Source organism: Hyperolius riggenbachi, chromosome 7, assembly GCF_040937935.1.
Source record: "Hyperolius riggenbachi isolate aHypRig1 chromosome 7, aHypRig1.pri, whole genome shotgun sequence".
NCBI lineage: Eukaryota > Metazoa > Chordata > Amphibia > Anura > Hyperoliidae > Hyperolius > Hyperolius riggenbachi.
Window position 1 is genome coordinate 120442632 of NC_090652.1, and position 18336 is coordinate 120460967.

The following is an 18336-nucleotide window of genomic DNA, read 5'->3' on the forward strand; positions in this document are numbered from 1 at the left end:
CACTCAACAATGTCTGTATTTGTATTGCTGGATGTCCTGATTGTACGGAGTTTTGAACATATTCCCCACTATTTGTTTTGTACTATGTACAGCACTACAGAAGATGTTGGAGCTATATAAATAAAAAATAATAATGAGTAATTAGTTTTTTTGCAATAATTATTTACACATTTTTTAGCCCGGGTTGGCTGCAGTCTCCCTGTTTGCAAAAGGGGTCCTCCCCAGACTGCTACAGATGTGTTTCATACAAAAGAGTTTAATATGAGTCACTCAAATTCACATTCTGATTTACATTCTGAAATTTATCACAAGTGATGCCATCTTTAGTCTTGTCGGGTGCATCGCTGCAGAATGATTGAGACTTCCAAAACCAATTTTCCAGATGCTCTGGGAGGAGAATTCCACATAGCTAAACAGCCTAGGCTAGGCATCATTGGGAGGGCGGGGCTACACACCAATATACAGCAATATATAGATAGAGGAAGTGGTTCTGCTGAAACCAGGACAATTACCATAAAAGTGGGTATCCTAAAAAATGTAATGTGTTTTACTATATGTCGCAACAGAACCACTTAACGACCACGGTCAGCCGATCGGCGGACCTAGGTGTTAAGTGGTTTCCCATGGAAACGGCCGCTCGTTTGATCGGCATTTCCATGTCAGTTCACGGAAGGTGTCTCCGTGAACTGCCTGCGAGCCTCCGATCGCGGCTCGCAGGCAAAATGTAAACACGCGGGGAAGAAATCCCCGCTGTTTTCATCATCCTCGCGGGGAAAGAGCAGGGAATCGGCGGTAGCAAGATCCGACCTGTCGGATCTTATCAATCGAGCCGCACTAGTCACATCGCCTCCACATCTCCCCGTGTAGATGGGGCTTTATATGTGATGTTTTAAGAGATCCGTAACTAGCTGCGTGACATGAAAGTGATCTTGATAGGGCTGTGGTTTGTTGCCTGTGGTTTCTTTGTTTTTTTTTCTGTGGAATTGCCAAATGTAAGTTTGATCTTTGATAAAGTAAAGAAATATGTTTTACCCATCCAAATTTACAGAACGCTTGTACGTATGTTGAATTCAAACAATATTCTGGCAGTTAAAAATATACTATATAAAAATGACTGTATTACACATGGCTAATTAATATTTACTGCACTTTGTGACGTGTGCAGTGTTTACTTCCTGGAGCGGCCGCTCTGTGCGGCGATTGGCTGGCGGGACCACGTGATGCCACATGCGTCCAAGACTACGCAACGCGGCTCGCTCTGACGTCCACATCCAACACCACCAGGCGTTGCGTTAGGGGCATGTTATGCGACCATAACGTCCCCTAAAACGCAACATCCTGGTGGGAAAGTAGCCTAAAGGTCAACCAAGGTGACATGTGACATTATGAGATAGACATGTGTATGTACAGTGCCAAGCACAGGAATAACTAGGCTGTGCTCCTTTTTTTTTCTCTGCCTGAAAGAGTTAAACTTCAGGTATGCAAGTGACAGTTTCTGTCCGGATTCTAGACTATAGCATAACCCTCACTGATAAGCAATTACAGCCATACAACACTTTCCTGTCAGTAAATGGCTTCTGAGAGCGGGAAAGAGATAAAAAGGCTCAATAATTCATAGATTTGCGCTCTGGCATACTTCAATGAAGGTGTCACTGAGCAGAGACAATGAAACAGTAAAAACTTAAAAACTAGTTTTAAAGAGACACTGAAGCGAAAAAAAAATATATGATATAATGAATTGGTTGTGTACTATGAATAATTACTAGAAGATTAGCAGCAAAGAAAATATTCTAATATTTTTATTTTCAGGTATATAGTGTTTTTTCTAACATTGCATTATTCTATAATATGTGCAGATTACACAACACTCAGCATTCAAAATGAGTCTTTCAGAGCAGTCTGTGAAGTAATGAACTCTCCTCTAGCAGAGGAAAAGTAAACAGTTCAATTACAGTTGAGATAATAAAAGTCAGATAACAGCCCTCTCCACGACTAACTAGTCGGAGAGCGTAATAGCTTTTTTGCATAGAGATAACAACTGGAGTTTCTCAACTCTTCCTGTACTGGAAACAATTAGACTGATGTATCTGATCTTAATGTTTTTTTTCTTAGCTGTACTACACATACAAATCATAATATCATCATTTTTTTTCCGCTTCAGTGTCTCTTTCAATATAAAATAAAACTATGGGATATCTAAAAAAAAGTAATTTTTAGGAGAAGTAGGATAGAAACAATTGTGTATCTCATCAGTTTATTTTCACCCGGGTGTCCTTTAACATGCCAAATGTAGTGGCAGCTTGTGCTGTGTTTTGTTGCAGTAGATTTTTGTTGATGTTTTCTAAGTGAATGGAAAAAAAATGAAAAGAATAGGTTATAATATTTTTTTGAAAGAATATTATTACATTTTTCACTTTGGAAAAAGTGGCAAGCAGTGCCACAACAGATTAACATAACAATACAGTACAATACAAATTCAAATAACTTGCCTGGACACAACTAAATGGTCCATGACCTTGGGGGTCCTGGTCTGGCCGTACACTCCTCCGTAAAGTCGCTTAGCTCTGTGAATAGGCACAGTCATTGTATACAGTCAGTAACTTAAATCCAAATTATAAAAGGAAAGCCTTTTACCGCAAATTTTCTTAAAGAGACTCTGTAACAAAATTTTCAGCCTTATTTCTTCTGTCCTACAAGTTCCTCTACCTGTTCTAATGTGCTCTAGCTTACTGCAGCCTTTTTTAGTTGCACTGTCTCTGTAATATATCTAATCTTCTTTTCTTTGTCAAGCTTTGTCGATCCAGAGAGGAAGGTGCTACCTCTGCTGTGATAGGGACAATTTATGCACACCCCCTGCACGCCCCCTCAAGGCTCACTCCTGTGTACTTTGTTTACCGTATTTCTCACTCACAGAAAGGTCCCTGCTCTCAGTCTCCGTTGTGTCTGTGAGGCTGTGGGAGAAGGGAGCTGCCTGTCACATGCTGACAATTTGTTACCCAGACACAAATGCAGAGCCCAGACTCCTAGCTCAGAAGAAACAGCTGTGTTTATAAAGGAGTCTGAGGATTCTTGTCACGCTTCAGTGGCACAGAGCCGCAGAGGCAGAAGGTAAAACTTTTTCTAAACCTGCACATAACCTCTGAAGGCTGCATTTACTGTGTAATAATAAAAACGTGTCATACAAACATAAGGCAGTATACACATCCTGTTTCTTTTCAGTATACTTCCTGTTTCGGCGGCCATCTTTACTGTTTACAAAACTGTTTATAAAAAGTTATTTTATCGCCAATATTGTGGCAGAGAGCGGCGAAAATGTCACAGAGGGGGCTAGGAGATGTCCCGAACAGGCTGATATGTTTATATAACATTTCTTTAATACAGATTCTCTTTACATTTTTTGAGACAGTTTTGTTTAGTGTACACTGTCTTTATAAGAACTAGATCTTTATGTACATAAGCCGTCCAATGCTCAACACGAGGGGGAATCTCTTTGTTCCATCTCAGTACTATCACGTGCGTAGGCAATAAGGGCTTTGTAAGCCTGCATTTTGTGATTATATAGGTTATCTTTAATATTTGAGAAAAATAATCATCTTTAATATTGCCTAATAATAGGGCTTCTGGAAGGTTATAATATTTAATATCAACCAGACAGCGCTGCTCCGAAGTGGACCAGGAGGTCACTATGGGTTCTTGCTGCCTTTTGTGCTTAAAGTGCTGTTGGATCCTCCAGCAGTAATGGATTGCTATGGTGTATTAGTGTAGTAACACTAAGGCCATTTTCAATGTGATGCCGAGTTTAAAATTAAGGTTAACTTAAAAGTGAACCAACTCGGCATCCCAACCGGCCAGCTTTTGTGATATAGAGCTACCCAAAGGTGTAAGGTAGAGAGCAGGTGAGAGCGCTGGCGCTGCAGTAATTGTGGTTGGTGGGGAGAGGGTGGTATAAATGCAGGTGTCCTGTATTCAGGCAACTTAGGCTTTCCTTCCTCTGCACCCACCGCACCTATCTGCAGCTACCTCCGCTATGTGCCTGATATTTACATTGATGTATGCACTTGTCCCAGCATTTTGTTATATTTGATGTACAGAATAAAAGCACCTGACAGAAGTGCCGGCGCTTCTCTTCCTCCTTCAATCTTAGAGCTACCTAGAGGACTCTACATGCATGTTACCATAGCTTGCATATTGCTCGGCTCTTCCTGTTCAGAAAGCCAGCACCTATTCAGTAAGGAGTCCGTGGACTAGACTCCATAACACTGATGATGCCTACTGAGCACGCCCTAGTGGCTGCAGCTCAAGTGCTTTGAGTCCGCCAGGAGAAAAGCACAATATAAATCTTATTTGTCTTGTACTTATGTATATGCCGCCGGAGAGCTGGGCGCAGGGTGAGCCGAATGACGACTTACCCTGCCGTCGCTCATAGCAACTTGGTAGAAGTCATTTATGGTCCAGGGATTGGCAAGACCCTGAATTACCCTTGCAAGAGGTACATAGTATAGCAATAGTGCTATAGCGGCGCCAAAACAACTTGCTTCGTGCTCAAGGACTTGAGTGAATACAGGGTTCTCTGTGCATCTCTGGGTTTGGTGTTCAGTGGGGCTTTTGGGTTCATTTTAGTCTCCTTTAAAATGATTCTGGTTCTGTTTCAACCTGACTTAACTGGGTACCAGGGCTGTGAAGTCAGGGTTATGGAGTCAGGGCAATTTTCGGTTACCTAGAGACCATAAATATATGTACCGACTCCTAATAAATTTAAACTGTAATGAAAAGAAATTCTGATAAAAAGTTATATTTCTTAGATAATAGTCATCATAAATAACTTGTACATACAGTGGGATATCTGGGGGTCATTTCAGCCAGCACGCTGGACACAGTCCGTACAAAAACTGGTTAGTTTAATTCAGTGGCATACCTACCAGAAGGCTGTAGGTGCTCGCAGCACCGGGTGTAGCCATGGCTAGGGGTGCCACTGTGGATCTTCGCCACTATATTCTTCCAACTATTGTAACTAACTCCCACACCAATTCTACATGATTTTAAAACTCCCTCTGCTCATTAAATCAATTAATTTAATATTGTTAAATTTGGGGATTGGGACTACAAATTACATTATACAGTAGTACTATACTCTCCATTTGCACTCCCTGCATAGCTGTTAATCCACTGAGAATGTTGTGTAGCCAGAGGTGTTGTCTATCACCTGCAAGCCTCGTTGAAATCATACATGTAGAATGTGTAATAGTTGAAGAATCCCCTCATTCTTCTACAGAGTACCCGCACATCTTTTGTAGGCTAGTTTCACATACTGAGTGGTGCGATCGTCCCAGGTCAGGAGAATCACAACGCCACCCTCTGCTCAGTGGCAGGCTCCCTACTGGACAGGAAGCACATCACATTTTGTTGCTCTGTGCCTGCACGCTGCTACCATGACTGGACACTTACACTTGCTGTATCGCCATGCATTACCATAGACTTGCATTGCTACGTAATCCGTGCAGTAGGTACTGCGTAGCCATAATGTGTAAGGTTCCATAGACTTACATTGCACTCGCAACAAGGGCAGGGAGAGTACCGCAATGGGATACAACACAGGAAGTATGAAACAAAGTCTGTGAACACCGCTACTACCCACAGGAACCGGGACTGTGCACGACCAGGTCAGCAGGCCCACAGGAGTACAGGAAAAACAGAAGGTCCGCACCGGTCCAGGGTTCCAAGCTTTATTAGGACATATACATCAGCAAAACATTAATACAAGCATCAGAGAGCTGACATGTTTCGAGCCATTCAGGCCCTTAATCATAGCTGACTGAATAATGGTATACTCCCCTTAAATAGGGGGTTGTCTAAGCACTTGATCATCTGGGCCACACCCAAAAGAAAGGGGGAGGGACAGAGAAGAAAACCATAGTTTTACAAGTGCAAGACATCTCGCTTCTGAATAGGTACATACATAATCAAATAAATAAAACCACATTACAGAAAAATTAAAACATTTTACTCCAAAGAGCAGCAAACATCGGAATTAGTAGATTTAGCGACATACTATGTCAGACAGAGCCATAATGTATAGGAACAGGAAGTCTGGGAAAAGGAGGCAGGGGAATGAGAGGGGGGAGGGGAGAAAAGGGGGGGGGAAGGGGAAAAAAGGGGGGGGAAGGGGGAGAAGAAGGGGGAGAGAAGAGAAAGAGGCAAAAAGAGCACCCCAAATCATGTAATAAACGCCTGATCCCATTTGGCATTGAGGCCCTGAGGGGCTCTGGAGCCCAGGCGATGTATCCACATAGCCTCCCTTTTTAGTAATTTCTTATAGAGGTCGCCTCCTCTCTTAGATAGTGACACCCGCTCAATCCCCTGAAAACGAAAACCCCTCATCACCCCGTCATGTTGGTCCCTAAAGTGCTTGGCCACATTGGAGATGTTCGTAGTGGCCCAACCTGCCCCCAAGTAGTGTTCGGCCACCCTCTGTCTTAGTGGCCTCGTGGAGCACCCCACATACTGCAATTAACACAGGGTACATTCGACCAAATACACCACAAATTTTGTGCCACAATTAATGAACCGCTTAATGTTATAGTGGCGGCCACTAGACATAGAGACGTCAACTTTAGATTTATGGTGAGCATGACAATATCTGCACGTTGGGACACCGCACTTGTATGATCCTACCACCGACAGCCAAGTCTCCCGAGTCAAGTCTGAGCTGAAAAGGCTGGGTGAGAGTATCTGCCCAAGCGTAGGGGCCCGTCTGCTAGAGAAGCCAACACCGTTCCTCAAGATCGGGGAGAGGCCTGCATCTCCTTCCAAAATGGGGAGATATTTGTTGATAATATTAGTCACCTTCTTAAAATCAACTGAATAGGTGCTCACAAAGGTAGGCCTATGTGGTTTCTGGGCATATTGTGCGGAATCCCCCAATAGATCCTGGTGGGATTTTTCTAGGGCCCTTGACCTCCCTCTCTTAATGGACCAAGTAGGATAACCTCGAGCCTTCAAGCGATTCTCAACCGCTTTGAACTCACCGGGTAAGTGGGCTTCATCTGAGCAATTCCGTCTAGCTCTAATAAATTCCCCAACGGGAATGCCACGTACTGTATGGGCTGGATGACAACTGTCGGCTCTGAGAGTGGTGTTACCACTACATGGCTTCCTAAAGGTTCTAGTACTAATGGTCTCAGTGTCAGAATTACCGGTCAAGGTGATGTCTAGATAATTGATAGAAATCGCTTCTATCGAATGTGTGAATTGCAGATTCAGGTCGTTAAGATTAAAATAATCAACCAGACATTCGGCTCCCGACACATCACCCCTCCAGACAATTAGCAGGTCGTCGATGTACCTCCCGTACCACACAACATCCTCTAGCAGACGGCAGGCTCCCCCAAAGACATGGCACTCCTCCCACCACCTCATGTACAAATTGGCAAGGGATGGTGAGAATTTGGCGCCCATGGAAGCACCCTGCCTCTGGAGGAAAAACCGGCCATCAAACATGAAGTAGTTGTGGACCAGGAGGTACTCGACGGCCATAAAAATAAATGTGCGAAGATCCCACGAATAATCCGAATATCTGGAGAGGTGAAAGTCGAGAGCCTATAAAGAGAATCTGTATTGTTAAAATCGCACAAAAGTAAACATACCAGTGCGTTAGGGGACATCTCCTATTACCCTCTGTCACAATTTCGCCGCTCCCCGCCGCATTAAAAGTGGTTAAAAACAGTTTTAAAAAGTTTGTTTATAAACAAACAAAATGGCCACCAAAACAGGAAGTAGGTTGATGTACAGTATGTCCACACATAGAAAATACATTCATACACAAGCAGGCTGTATACATCCTTCCTTTTGTATCTCAAGAGATCATTTCTGTGTGTTTCTTCCCCCCTGCATCTCTCATGCACTGAAGTTTCAGGCTGCTCTTTTCTTCCTGCAAACAGCTTTGCCCTTGTCTGTAACTCCTCAGTATGTGAAAGTCCAGCCAGCTCAGAGGACGATTTATCCAGCTTGTAAAAGATAAGAGAGAAGAGAGAAGCTGCCCTAATCTAAATAATACACAGGCAGTGTGCATAGAGGGGCCTGGAAGGGGGAGTTCATAGCAGAACCACAACACTGAAGAACTTGGCAGCCTTCCAGACACAGGCTGACAAGTCTGACAGGGGAAAGATACATTGATTTATTACAGAGACTGTGATAGCAGAAAGTGCTGCAGTAAGCCAGAACACAGAATAGCTTTTGGAACTTGTAGGATGATAAAAAACAGGATGCAAATTTTGTTACGGAGTCTCTTTAATGCCAGGCCATGTGGGATGCATGAATAGAGGGACTTAACTTCTACCGTAACCCACAAATATCCAGCCCTCCACTCCATATGTCCCATACTTGCCAATAAATGCTTTGTGCCTCTGACATATCCAGGGAGGCGCCTCACCAGGGGCTGCAGTAAAGAGTCTATCCAAGACCCCAGGCGCTCCCCCAGAGAGCCAATGCCGGCCACAATGGGTCTGCCCTCTGGGGGAGAGCCCGGTTTGTGGATCTTGGGCAGATGGTGGAAGATAGGGATGATGGGGAACTTGACCTCCAAAAAGTGTCTTAATCTTTGGTCTATGACTCCCAGACTTTCACCGCAGGATAGGAGACTACATAGTCTCCTCTGAAATTCCGGGGTAGGGTCAACATATATGGATATCCCATGATTCGCTTGACTTCTACCAAGACAACCTCCTTCCTTTACTTCAGTATACCAAGCAAAAACTTGCTGCCTGGAAATGTCTCCCCCTCTCGCTAATAGGAAGGATCAACTTAATTAAGATGAAACTTTTGCCCAAATACACGTATATATTTAGAAACTCCCCCATATAGATCCCAAAAACTTTTTTTATGCAAATTAACTCATTAATATGCACTTTTATATGGAATAATAAAACCTCGCGCATCAGCCTTACAAAATTACAACGGCCATGGACCGAAGGCGGCTTAGCCTTTCCTAACTTGTACAAATATTTTATAGCTAGCCAATTAGTCACAGCTCATTGGTGGTTGGTCCAGGACCATTCTAACTCTTCCATGGTTCTGGAGGCGGCGCACCTTGGCTCATTTGAAGCACTAGCACAGATTTTATACAGAGGCCTAAAAGCACCATACCCACTACTAACCAATATGAGAGTCGTTATTAGGGCCTGGAATGTGGTGCACGCCTGGTATAAAGCCCCATGCAACCGAATTTCTCCCAACACACCCCTATGGAATAATCCAATCCTTCCCCAATTCTTTACTATCCCGGATCCAATTATCTGGATAAAAAAAGGAGTTTTTCAACTGTCACATATTATCTCCAATAATACCTTAACTGACTTTAATACTTTAAAGGAAAAATTTTCCTTAACCAACTCACACTTCTTTAGATACATCCAAATAAGACATGCTTTTCGCACTCAATATAAAGATGGTATAGTCAGGTTACAAACCACAGAATTAGAAGACATCCTTAAAAAAGAAGACCTACAAAAAGCTTTATCTGCCCTATACCAACACATAATTCTTCTTACAGAACCTCACTCATCTATATATAAACAGCCTTGGACTAACCTAATCCCCACTATTGACGACGAAGACTGGGAGAATGCCCTTATAAAACCGTTCGAATACTTAATTGCCACTAAGGACAAACTTATACAATTTAAAATTCTACATAAGGCCTACATGACCCCAGTTAAACTAGCTAAATTTTATTCGGCCAACTCTGGTAACTGTTGGAGATGTGGGGAAGAGTCAGCAGACTTTGACCACATCTTCTGGGTATGCCCAAGAATAGCCACACAATGGACTGCATTATGCAAATACATTACACGTATAACAAAAATAAATGTACACCCGGAACCATTACATTGTCTCCTTGGAGAAGTAACAGCTTTGGCCCCAACAAGAGCCCAGAGATCTTTAGTTGGATTATTATTATATTATTATAGAAAATGCATATTGCTACAATGGAAACAACAGGACCCCCCATCACTCCCATACTGGAAAAACTTAATCAATTCTTCTCTACATTTATACAAAGCCGTATACATTGCTAGGGGGTGTGCTTCTAAATTTCATAAGGTATGGGACGTATGGGTCAAAAATCGGGACACAGCTGTTTCGGACTAAAACTATATATATAAAAAAGGTTAAACGCCAAAAGTTGTTGTCAATGGGTCTCACCTACTACAGGAATGATAGTAACTGCTGTGCTGTGTTGTCATACAACACAGTGCATATCTCTATAGATATATAGATATACTGATGTAAGCATAACTTAACCGCTGTACTGAAGAATGTGAGTCTGTGCTTCTACTTAGCAAATGTATCCGGGGCAATTGAACTAAAACAATATTAAGTGACATGGGAAGTTTGTTTATTCACTATGATGTACAAAATGTAAACTTATTGCTATGCGTTTAATACCCTAATACATTGTTAGCTGTGTATTATATTCTAAATATGGGTTTATGGATGTAAATCTTCTTCTTATGGTTGTAAATGTTGGTATCCCCATCTGTTCTAGGGGATGTATTGTCTTAAGTGTTTTTTATGTGCTAAAATTCAATAAAAAGAATCTTTAAAAAAAAAATAGGTATTCGTATCCTCCAACTGTCTGAGGGCCTCACCCGCATACATATCAACGTCCAATACCACCACAGAGCCTCCCTTGTCGGCATTTCGTACCATAATCTGTTTATTATTTTGTAAGCCTGAAAGCAGTATGAAAGAAGCCTGAGATGGACCCATACTTTGATTGCCTAGGATCTGGTCCATGTACTTTGTTCCTGTTCTCCCTCTACATGTACTCCTACCCAAAGCTAGTTTTTGCAGGATCAGCATGGCCGCGCTGGTGCATGAAGAGGACACGGCACGGATCTTCCAAGGGGTCGCAGTGATGGGGAGGACACAAGAAGCCTCTACAGGATCCAGAGTCTTCCCTCTTTTTAGGTAAGTATGTGGTTTTTGACCCGTGATTTCACCTTGAGTTCATTTTGGAATATTTTAGTAAAAAAATATATGATTTTAACCTACCTGGGGCTTCTTGCTGCCCCCTGGAGTCATCCTTTGCCCACAACATCCTCCTGATTCCCTGCAGCCAGCAGTGGCAACCCCTGCAAAGCTGGCCTGTCGCCGGCTAATGCGCATGTGTAGCCTGAGCTGCGCGCACCCTGATCGCGCTCCCGTAGACGGGAGCACTCTCGGCATGCACAGTATTGATTTTCGAATACTGCTCTTGTGCAGAATGCTCCCGCCCGTAGAAGTGCAGTCAGGGTGCGTGCAGCTCTGAGCCGCGTGTGCGCAGTAGCCAACGATGGGTCAGCTTTGCTGGAATCACTCCTGCTGGCTGGAGAAAATCAGGAGGACGTCATGGGCACAGGATGACTCCAGGGGACTGCAAGAAGCCCCAGGTAACCACTACACCCCCTAGGGGTTTTTACCCTTACGGACAAGAGCAATTTTCACCTGTCAGTGCTCCTCCCTTTTATTCGCCAATAACTTTATTACTATTTATCGCAACAAAATGATCTATACCTTGTTTTTTTTTTTGCCACCAATTAGGCTTTCTGTGGGTAGTACATTTTGCTAAGAATGTTTTTTTATTCTAAATTCATTTTAATGGAAAAAATTGAAAAAAAACATTATTTCTCAGGTTTTGACCATTACAGTTTTAAAATAAAACATTCTCCTGTAGATAAAACCCACAAATTGTATTTGCCCATTTGCCCCAATTATTAGACTGTTTAAATTATGTCCCTATGACAATGTATGGCGACAATATATTATTGGGAAATATACAATAGGTGTAATTTTTCTGCCTTTTTTTTGTCCAATCCATAATTAAAAGCACCTGTGTAGTAAAGTAATATCTCTATATATAATTGGCAAGTGTCTCTGCTTCCGTTTTTGTCCCTGTGACAGTGCTTTTTAGCACTTCGCATATGCAGGGACAAGACGCAGAGACACTGCCGACGGTGCCGAGAGCCGGAGGACGGGACCAGAAGGGGCGTGCGTGTGTGCGCGCATCGGACGTCACGTGGGCGTTGTATGCGTGCGGCAAAATAATGACAAACCTAGCCCGTTTTTTAAATGGGCTAAGGTGACTAGGACCCTCATAAAATATAGATTAAACAGCTAAGTCCCTAAGGCAACTATTTACGGTGGTGGGGGAGGCGCGGTGCACAGTGGCGGCGGGAGCAAGCGAAGCATTAAAACGTCCTGGAGCCCTTAACAGGCTCCAATAGGACGTTTTATTGCGTCAGCTTGTCAGTAAGTGTTTAAAATATTTTTTTTTACCTAAATATTTATATTTAAGGGAATTTTATACTTAGTATACTTTTATTAGCATTATGACTTCTAAGTTCCTTTCGGATCACTTACAAAATCATAGTGGTTCTGAGTCGGCATGGCTTTCACTGGGAACTAAAAACCTGGAAACAGATAATCCATTTTTAGCAGCCTCCGTTTTCTTGTATGCCCAGCTGTTCCGTCTTCTGCGGCTTTCTCCACAATCTCCCAGGAACGGAAGGCAGCAGCATTCACTTGTAAGCAGCGTGTTACATACTTAGATATTATTTTTGGAACTGAAGTACAGGAATGGATTAACATTTTCCACAATTAATATGTAAAAAAACAAGTTAAGAGCTCATTTGCTGGGTATAAAGTGTTTCTATCAAGGAACATCAAACAATCCATTTATCAGCTGCAGGCTGCGGTGTTGAAATAGTACTAAATCTGCGTAATCATCTCTGATTTTCCACTTTGCATGTTAATTGGAAAATATAATGACCTGTTTTGATGGGATTAATTCTGTTTGTAGATTTTATATGTCTCTTAGCATTTCTTCTTGTGACAATTAAAGCAGATCTGTCACCAACCTGGCAGCAGTAGCTGTTGAACATAATTAGAAATACAAGACAGGTTACTTTTGGTGGAAATTGACATGTTAAAATGATAAGTGATTTTCATCCACTAAAGTTCCACCTTTTGGTCCCAAGTTTGTGTCCTGATTGCCCAAGATCTCCAAGTTCCTATTGCAAAAAACCCATCATTCTTTTTATTGGGTAATAAGCCCAGCTCTTTGAAACATCCTTCTCATAGAATGGTCCTGCACATTGTGAACAGTGCTAAGGTTTATCTAGCCTCTCGCTGACTTCTTATTTAGATGTCAATCATGTTATTGCCCGACCCACACAAGTATGATCCATGAACGGATGATGGCGGTCACTGAGGACAGAATGCTTCAGTTTACAAAAACCTGGAGATCGTGGGTGGACTTTGCGGATAATGCTGGGGTGCAATATTTGTTATTTTTTGAAGCCTTTGGTGTTTTTTCTTTTTTGGTTGGGCCTGCTTTATGTCCTGCCCTGTGTTTGTTTGAGGGCTTGTTCACACCTAGGGGTTTTTTCGCTATTTTTTAAACGCCGGCAATTTGCAAAATTGCAGTAAAAGCGCTTGTGCAATGATTCCCCATGAGAGAGTTCACATCTGAGCGCTTCATTTCTGATCCGCTTAGCAAAGCGCTGCCTGTACAATTTTTTTAGGGCGATTTTGCTACAATGGTAGGTATAGGAAAAGCGCAAAACGCTCACAAAATCGCATTGTGCAGCGATTGCGTTCGCGCTTTGATTTATTTATTGTATTTATAAAGCGCCAACATATTACGCAGCGCTGATGAATAAATACATTGTATTTATTCATTTCCGGGTAAAAGAGTTCACTTCCTAACTTGTGTCAGGAAGTGAAAAAACAAATCGCTCTGCAAAAAGCGCTTTACACAAAATCGAAGTGCACAGGTAAGCGCTGGGAGGAGAAAAAAAAGCGCAAAAAATAGAAAATCGCTTGCGTCAGCTATTTCGATTTCAGATGTGAACAAAGCCTGAGTCCTTTATTTGATATTTATTATAGTTCTATTTAATTACGCTTTTTTAGTCGTCTGAGGAGAACTGTTTGTTATTGATAAATAAGCTGACTATTGTATCTTTACTATATGCTATTTTGTTTTCCTTTCGTTTTCTTTATTCTTTTTTTTTCTTTTTTTTTTCTTCCATTATTTTTTTTTTAATTATTATTATTTTCTTTTATATCTTAATGGACAATTATACTTTATGGTTTATTGTCTGATTGGACACTTTTTCCCTTCTGGTATGTTGTCTCATTTGCTCTTTCAATAAAAACGTGTTGGAACTAAATAAAATAAATTACCAGAGAGATAAAAGGAAATTGAAAAAGAGACATCCAGAGCATTACATTTCTGGTCTTCCTTATGGGGTAATAAAGCCACAACCACACTAAAGTAGAGCTGTATAAAAGTTGGTTAGCATTATTAATCGCCAACACATTTGCTAAGTTGTAAAAAAGTTATAGACTTAGGCTGCTTTCACAGTGGGACGTTACAGGCGCATGTTAGTGCAGCCTGTAACGCTCCCCCAACGCACAGCAATGTAACACAAGTGGGCTGTTCACAGTGCCCACGTTGCGTTACATGTAACGCTGCACGTTGTAGTGAAAGTGCAGCATGCTGTGCGTTCTACGTTAGACTGTTTGCACATGCTCAGTGGGGGGCGGAGAGGAGGCGGGGAGATGCCGCTACAGTAGCCGCGCACATGGCTACTTAATATGCACTGCACTGGCGGCCGCTGATTGGCCGGTGGGACCACGTGATGCGGAGTGTCTCGCTCCGCATAACGTGGTCCCGCCGGCTAATCAGCGCCACTCTGGGAGACCTTATGCGGATAGAGCCGCCTAACGCGGATCACTCTAACGTCCTCTCCCGCACCACCATGTGTTGCGTTAGGGGCACGTTATGCGACCATAACGTCCCCTAAAACGCAACGTCTTAGTGTGTAAGTAGCCTAACACTATGCACATTGCATAATGCATGCGTTATAATGTTTGTGAACTGCTATGGAGACAGGACACAGGTTCTTTCAGAGCCTGCATGCAGCGAGTTAGAATAAAAATGTGTTGTTAAAATCTGTTTGGGGGCTGTGTATTTTAGTTTTTTTGTTTTTTAATGAAAAAACTAAACATAAATGTACATGGACCCCTCCCCTTTAAACTTTGTCTCCCATACAGGCTGGAATAGGCAGGATGGTTTAGTTAAAGTGGGGGCATTTTGTATACTGTAATGGTTGTGGGGACGAGGACAAGAGTTCAGTTAAGAAATAATGGCAAGATGACATACCAATAAGCGGATGGTGCCCGACCAGTACATTCATTTGTTTGGTCAGTTCAGAAGCTTAGGTAACTAGAATATGGCATACAGTGTAGTCAGGTGCAGATTATGGATGCCAGGATCCCAATCATCAAGAAAGCCGATAAATGTTCATAAATGTTTAGGTTTCTGGCAGTGTACCTTAAGTTTTAGATTGCTTACTGTTGCATTGTATGTGGGTTATTAGAATCCATATGCTCTGTAAATGTCAGTTGGCGCTGGCATAATTTGCATTGTTTTTCAAGTCGCCTGCAGAACTTTTTTTTCCTTGCACCAACTGCTTGAGGAATATTTAGCTGTGAAAAGACAAATTACCATATGAGCACACCATTCTGAAAGCTGTTGCCTTTATCCCGGCAGAAGAGCCCTCTAGAATGTAAAATGACGTTTGGCAGATTTTATCCATTTGCTTAGTACATATTTTATAGAGGCTCTTATAGCTTTGTCTCCTGCTGAGCTCCTTCTGTGCATTAATGTGAAGCATCTGTCTGCCGTCTCTCCCGCAGATCCAGACTGGGCATCTTACACTCTGGGGGTTTTCATTTGCCTGAACTGCTCCGGAATTCACCGCAACATCCCTCAGATCAGCCGAGTGAAATCTGTCCGCTTAGACCCGTGGGATGATGTACAGATTGAGGTATGGACTTGATTTCTGTACAGGGATCTCTTTCTACATTGTGTATTGTTCACTCATGCACTACTTGTCACCAGTTTGACGGGTTTCTATAGTAGTGGGTTTAAAGCGGGACTTCAGTCACACAGGGCTGGATTTTTTGAAAGGCCACCAAGGACTGGGCCTTGGATGACTGCAGCCCAAGGGGACACCTGTACACGAAAATATTGGTTGCTACATATGAAAGAAAAGGTTGCAAATGGGGAGCAATATATGAAAAGGGAAGCTGATGTCAGAGAGCTATGCATGAAAGAGAGGGGCTGTATACATGGATGATGCACATGGCAGAGGGGGCGCGCATGGAATGGGAAGGGCACTGCTGCACTTGGAAGTGGAACCCCAATATACTTGGCCCAGAGGCGAAAAAAGTATAAATCCGGCCTTGCAGTCACTGAAACTGATTAGTGTTGCTTTCATTATGGTCAGGCTGAAATCCAGTGGCCTACTGTTCTCAGAAATAGTTTTTCCTATATTCTGCATCTGTGTACATACCAATGCTTAATTACTGTTTGAGTATTCTATTTAGAGCAATTACAAGAACTGTTCTCCTATTATATTGGTGTGGATGACAGGCGACCCCTTCACTGTGGGAATGGATAGCTTTTGGCCTATAGAGAAAGGAAGACCGGGAGCCCTTATGGTGCAGTATTGTTAGGACCAATATAATAGCAGAATATTGTGGGTGATTATACTCACAAAAATGGATTGCAGTCCAGCAACCATCATAAGTACACGTGGAATGAAACGGTTTCTGCTCGGTGTCCTGAAACCTTCTGGAACTGGGTTGTCGCTCTCCTCCTGTGGTCCTATCTACTAGTGGACTGAAGTCAACAAGTAGTGAGGATTAGCACCTCAACTAGAGGTGTAGGGTTACACTGGATAAAAATGTTTGGGGAGGCGCCAAAAATGTAGAAATAAAAATATTAAAAAGGAGGTATCTTACCTCCAATGAAGAGTCACGTTGGTAGGAAAAAAACTCCTTTTTCCTACCAACGTGAGTATCTATTTCTATCCAGTGTCCTCCTATTACATAGTTAGTTATTTGGGTTGAAAAAAGACTTACGTCCATTGAGTTCACTAGCCTGCACCCCCTTAGATATTCCTGTTGTTCTTCCTCTTCTTAGTCCCCTATTTTCTCTTCTGAGTTTGTTTATCTCATTATTTTGACTGGTGCTGAGTGGAAGAGTCAATGTGGAGTGGAGGGATTTCTGTTCTGGAGTACTGCAGAGAACGATGGAGCCTCCCAAACAGTCTTTGCAAGGTCCTGCTGGTGTCATAAAACAGCAATTCTGAGGACCACAAACTTTTATGGACTTTGTTCTGTTTCTTAAAGGACATCTTTAGCTTTAGTTTAAAGAAAAAAACTGATACTTAACCCTCCTGGCGGTCTAATTAATTTCGGCAGGAGGCAGCGCAGCAGTTTTTTTTGTTTGTTTTTTTTAAATCATGTAGCGAGCCCAGGGCTTGCTACATGATAGCCGCTGGTCAGCGGCATCCCCCCGCCCGCTTTGATCGCCTTCGGCGATCTCCGATCAGGAAATCCCGTTCAAAGAACGGGATTTCCTGGAGGGCTTCCCCGTCGCCATGGCGACAGGGCGGGATGACGTCAGCGACATCGTGACGTCATTGGGAGTCCCAATCTACCCCCCAGCGCTGCCTGGCACTGATTGGCCAGGCAGTGCACGGGGTCTGGGAGGGGCGTCGCGGCGCGACGGATAGCGGCGATCGAGCGCGGGGCGGCAGCGATCGGTGTGCTAACGCAGCTAGAAAAGTGCTAGCAAAGTGCAGCAAAATAAAAAATTAAGCAAATCGCCCCAGCAGGGCCTGAGAAAACTTCCTGCGCGGCTTACCTCGAACTACGTTCGGGGTTACCGCCAGAGAGGTTAAATCAGGAGGTGGAAGCTTATGGATCCTAATGAGGCGTCCGCCCCCCGCCCATCGGTTCCAATGTTAGCAGCCCCAATAGGATTGATGCAAAATCAATCGCAGTGGCCGGCCTACCTACCTGCCTGCGCAGGCGCACTGGTAGCTTTCCACTCGTGCTCCGGCAAAAATAGACGAACCCGATCAGGTCTGCTCTACTGGCTCAGCTATCTCTGCCAGAGCATGAGGGAAAGCTGCTACTGCGCTTGCTTGACCGCTGACAGGCCCTTGTCTGCAGATTTTCAGGAGTCCCTTCACTGTAATGGATGGATGGGGATGGGAAAGCCTCTTTAGGCTCCAGAGACTTCCCCCTCCGGAGTTAAGTACCCCCTATGGCCCCTTTTTCTTTTCAGGTATACTTTAGAGGAGGTGAGAAAAAAAGTTTTGCATACCTGCTTAGTCTGTAAGGTCAGATACATAAGGAAAGGCATTGCAGCCGCAATAGCAGCATAGGGGGCGATATTATGGCTGGGAACGGGAAGAATCACTCGCGTTCCCATGCCTG

The 18336-nt window shown here is 43.1% G+C and overlaps 1 protein-coding gene across 2 annotated transcripts in view; it reads left to right on the forward strand.

The window, feature by feature from the left end:
* ADAP1 (ArfGAP with dual PH domains 1) overlaps positions 1-18336 on the forward strand; it is a 326339-nt gene that overhangs the window by 109970 nt on the left and 198033 nt on the right. For both annotated transcript variants that reach the window (XM_068244589.1, XM_068244587.1), the window contains exon 2: positions 15742-15872. In XM_068244589.1, coding sequence (XP_068100690.1) covers positions 15742-15872 — 131 coding nt within the window. The remainder of the gene's footprint in view (positions 1-15741; positions 15873-18336) is intronic.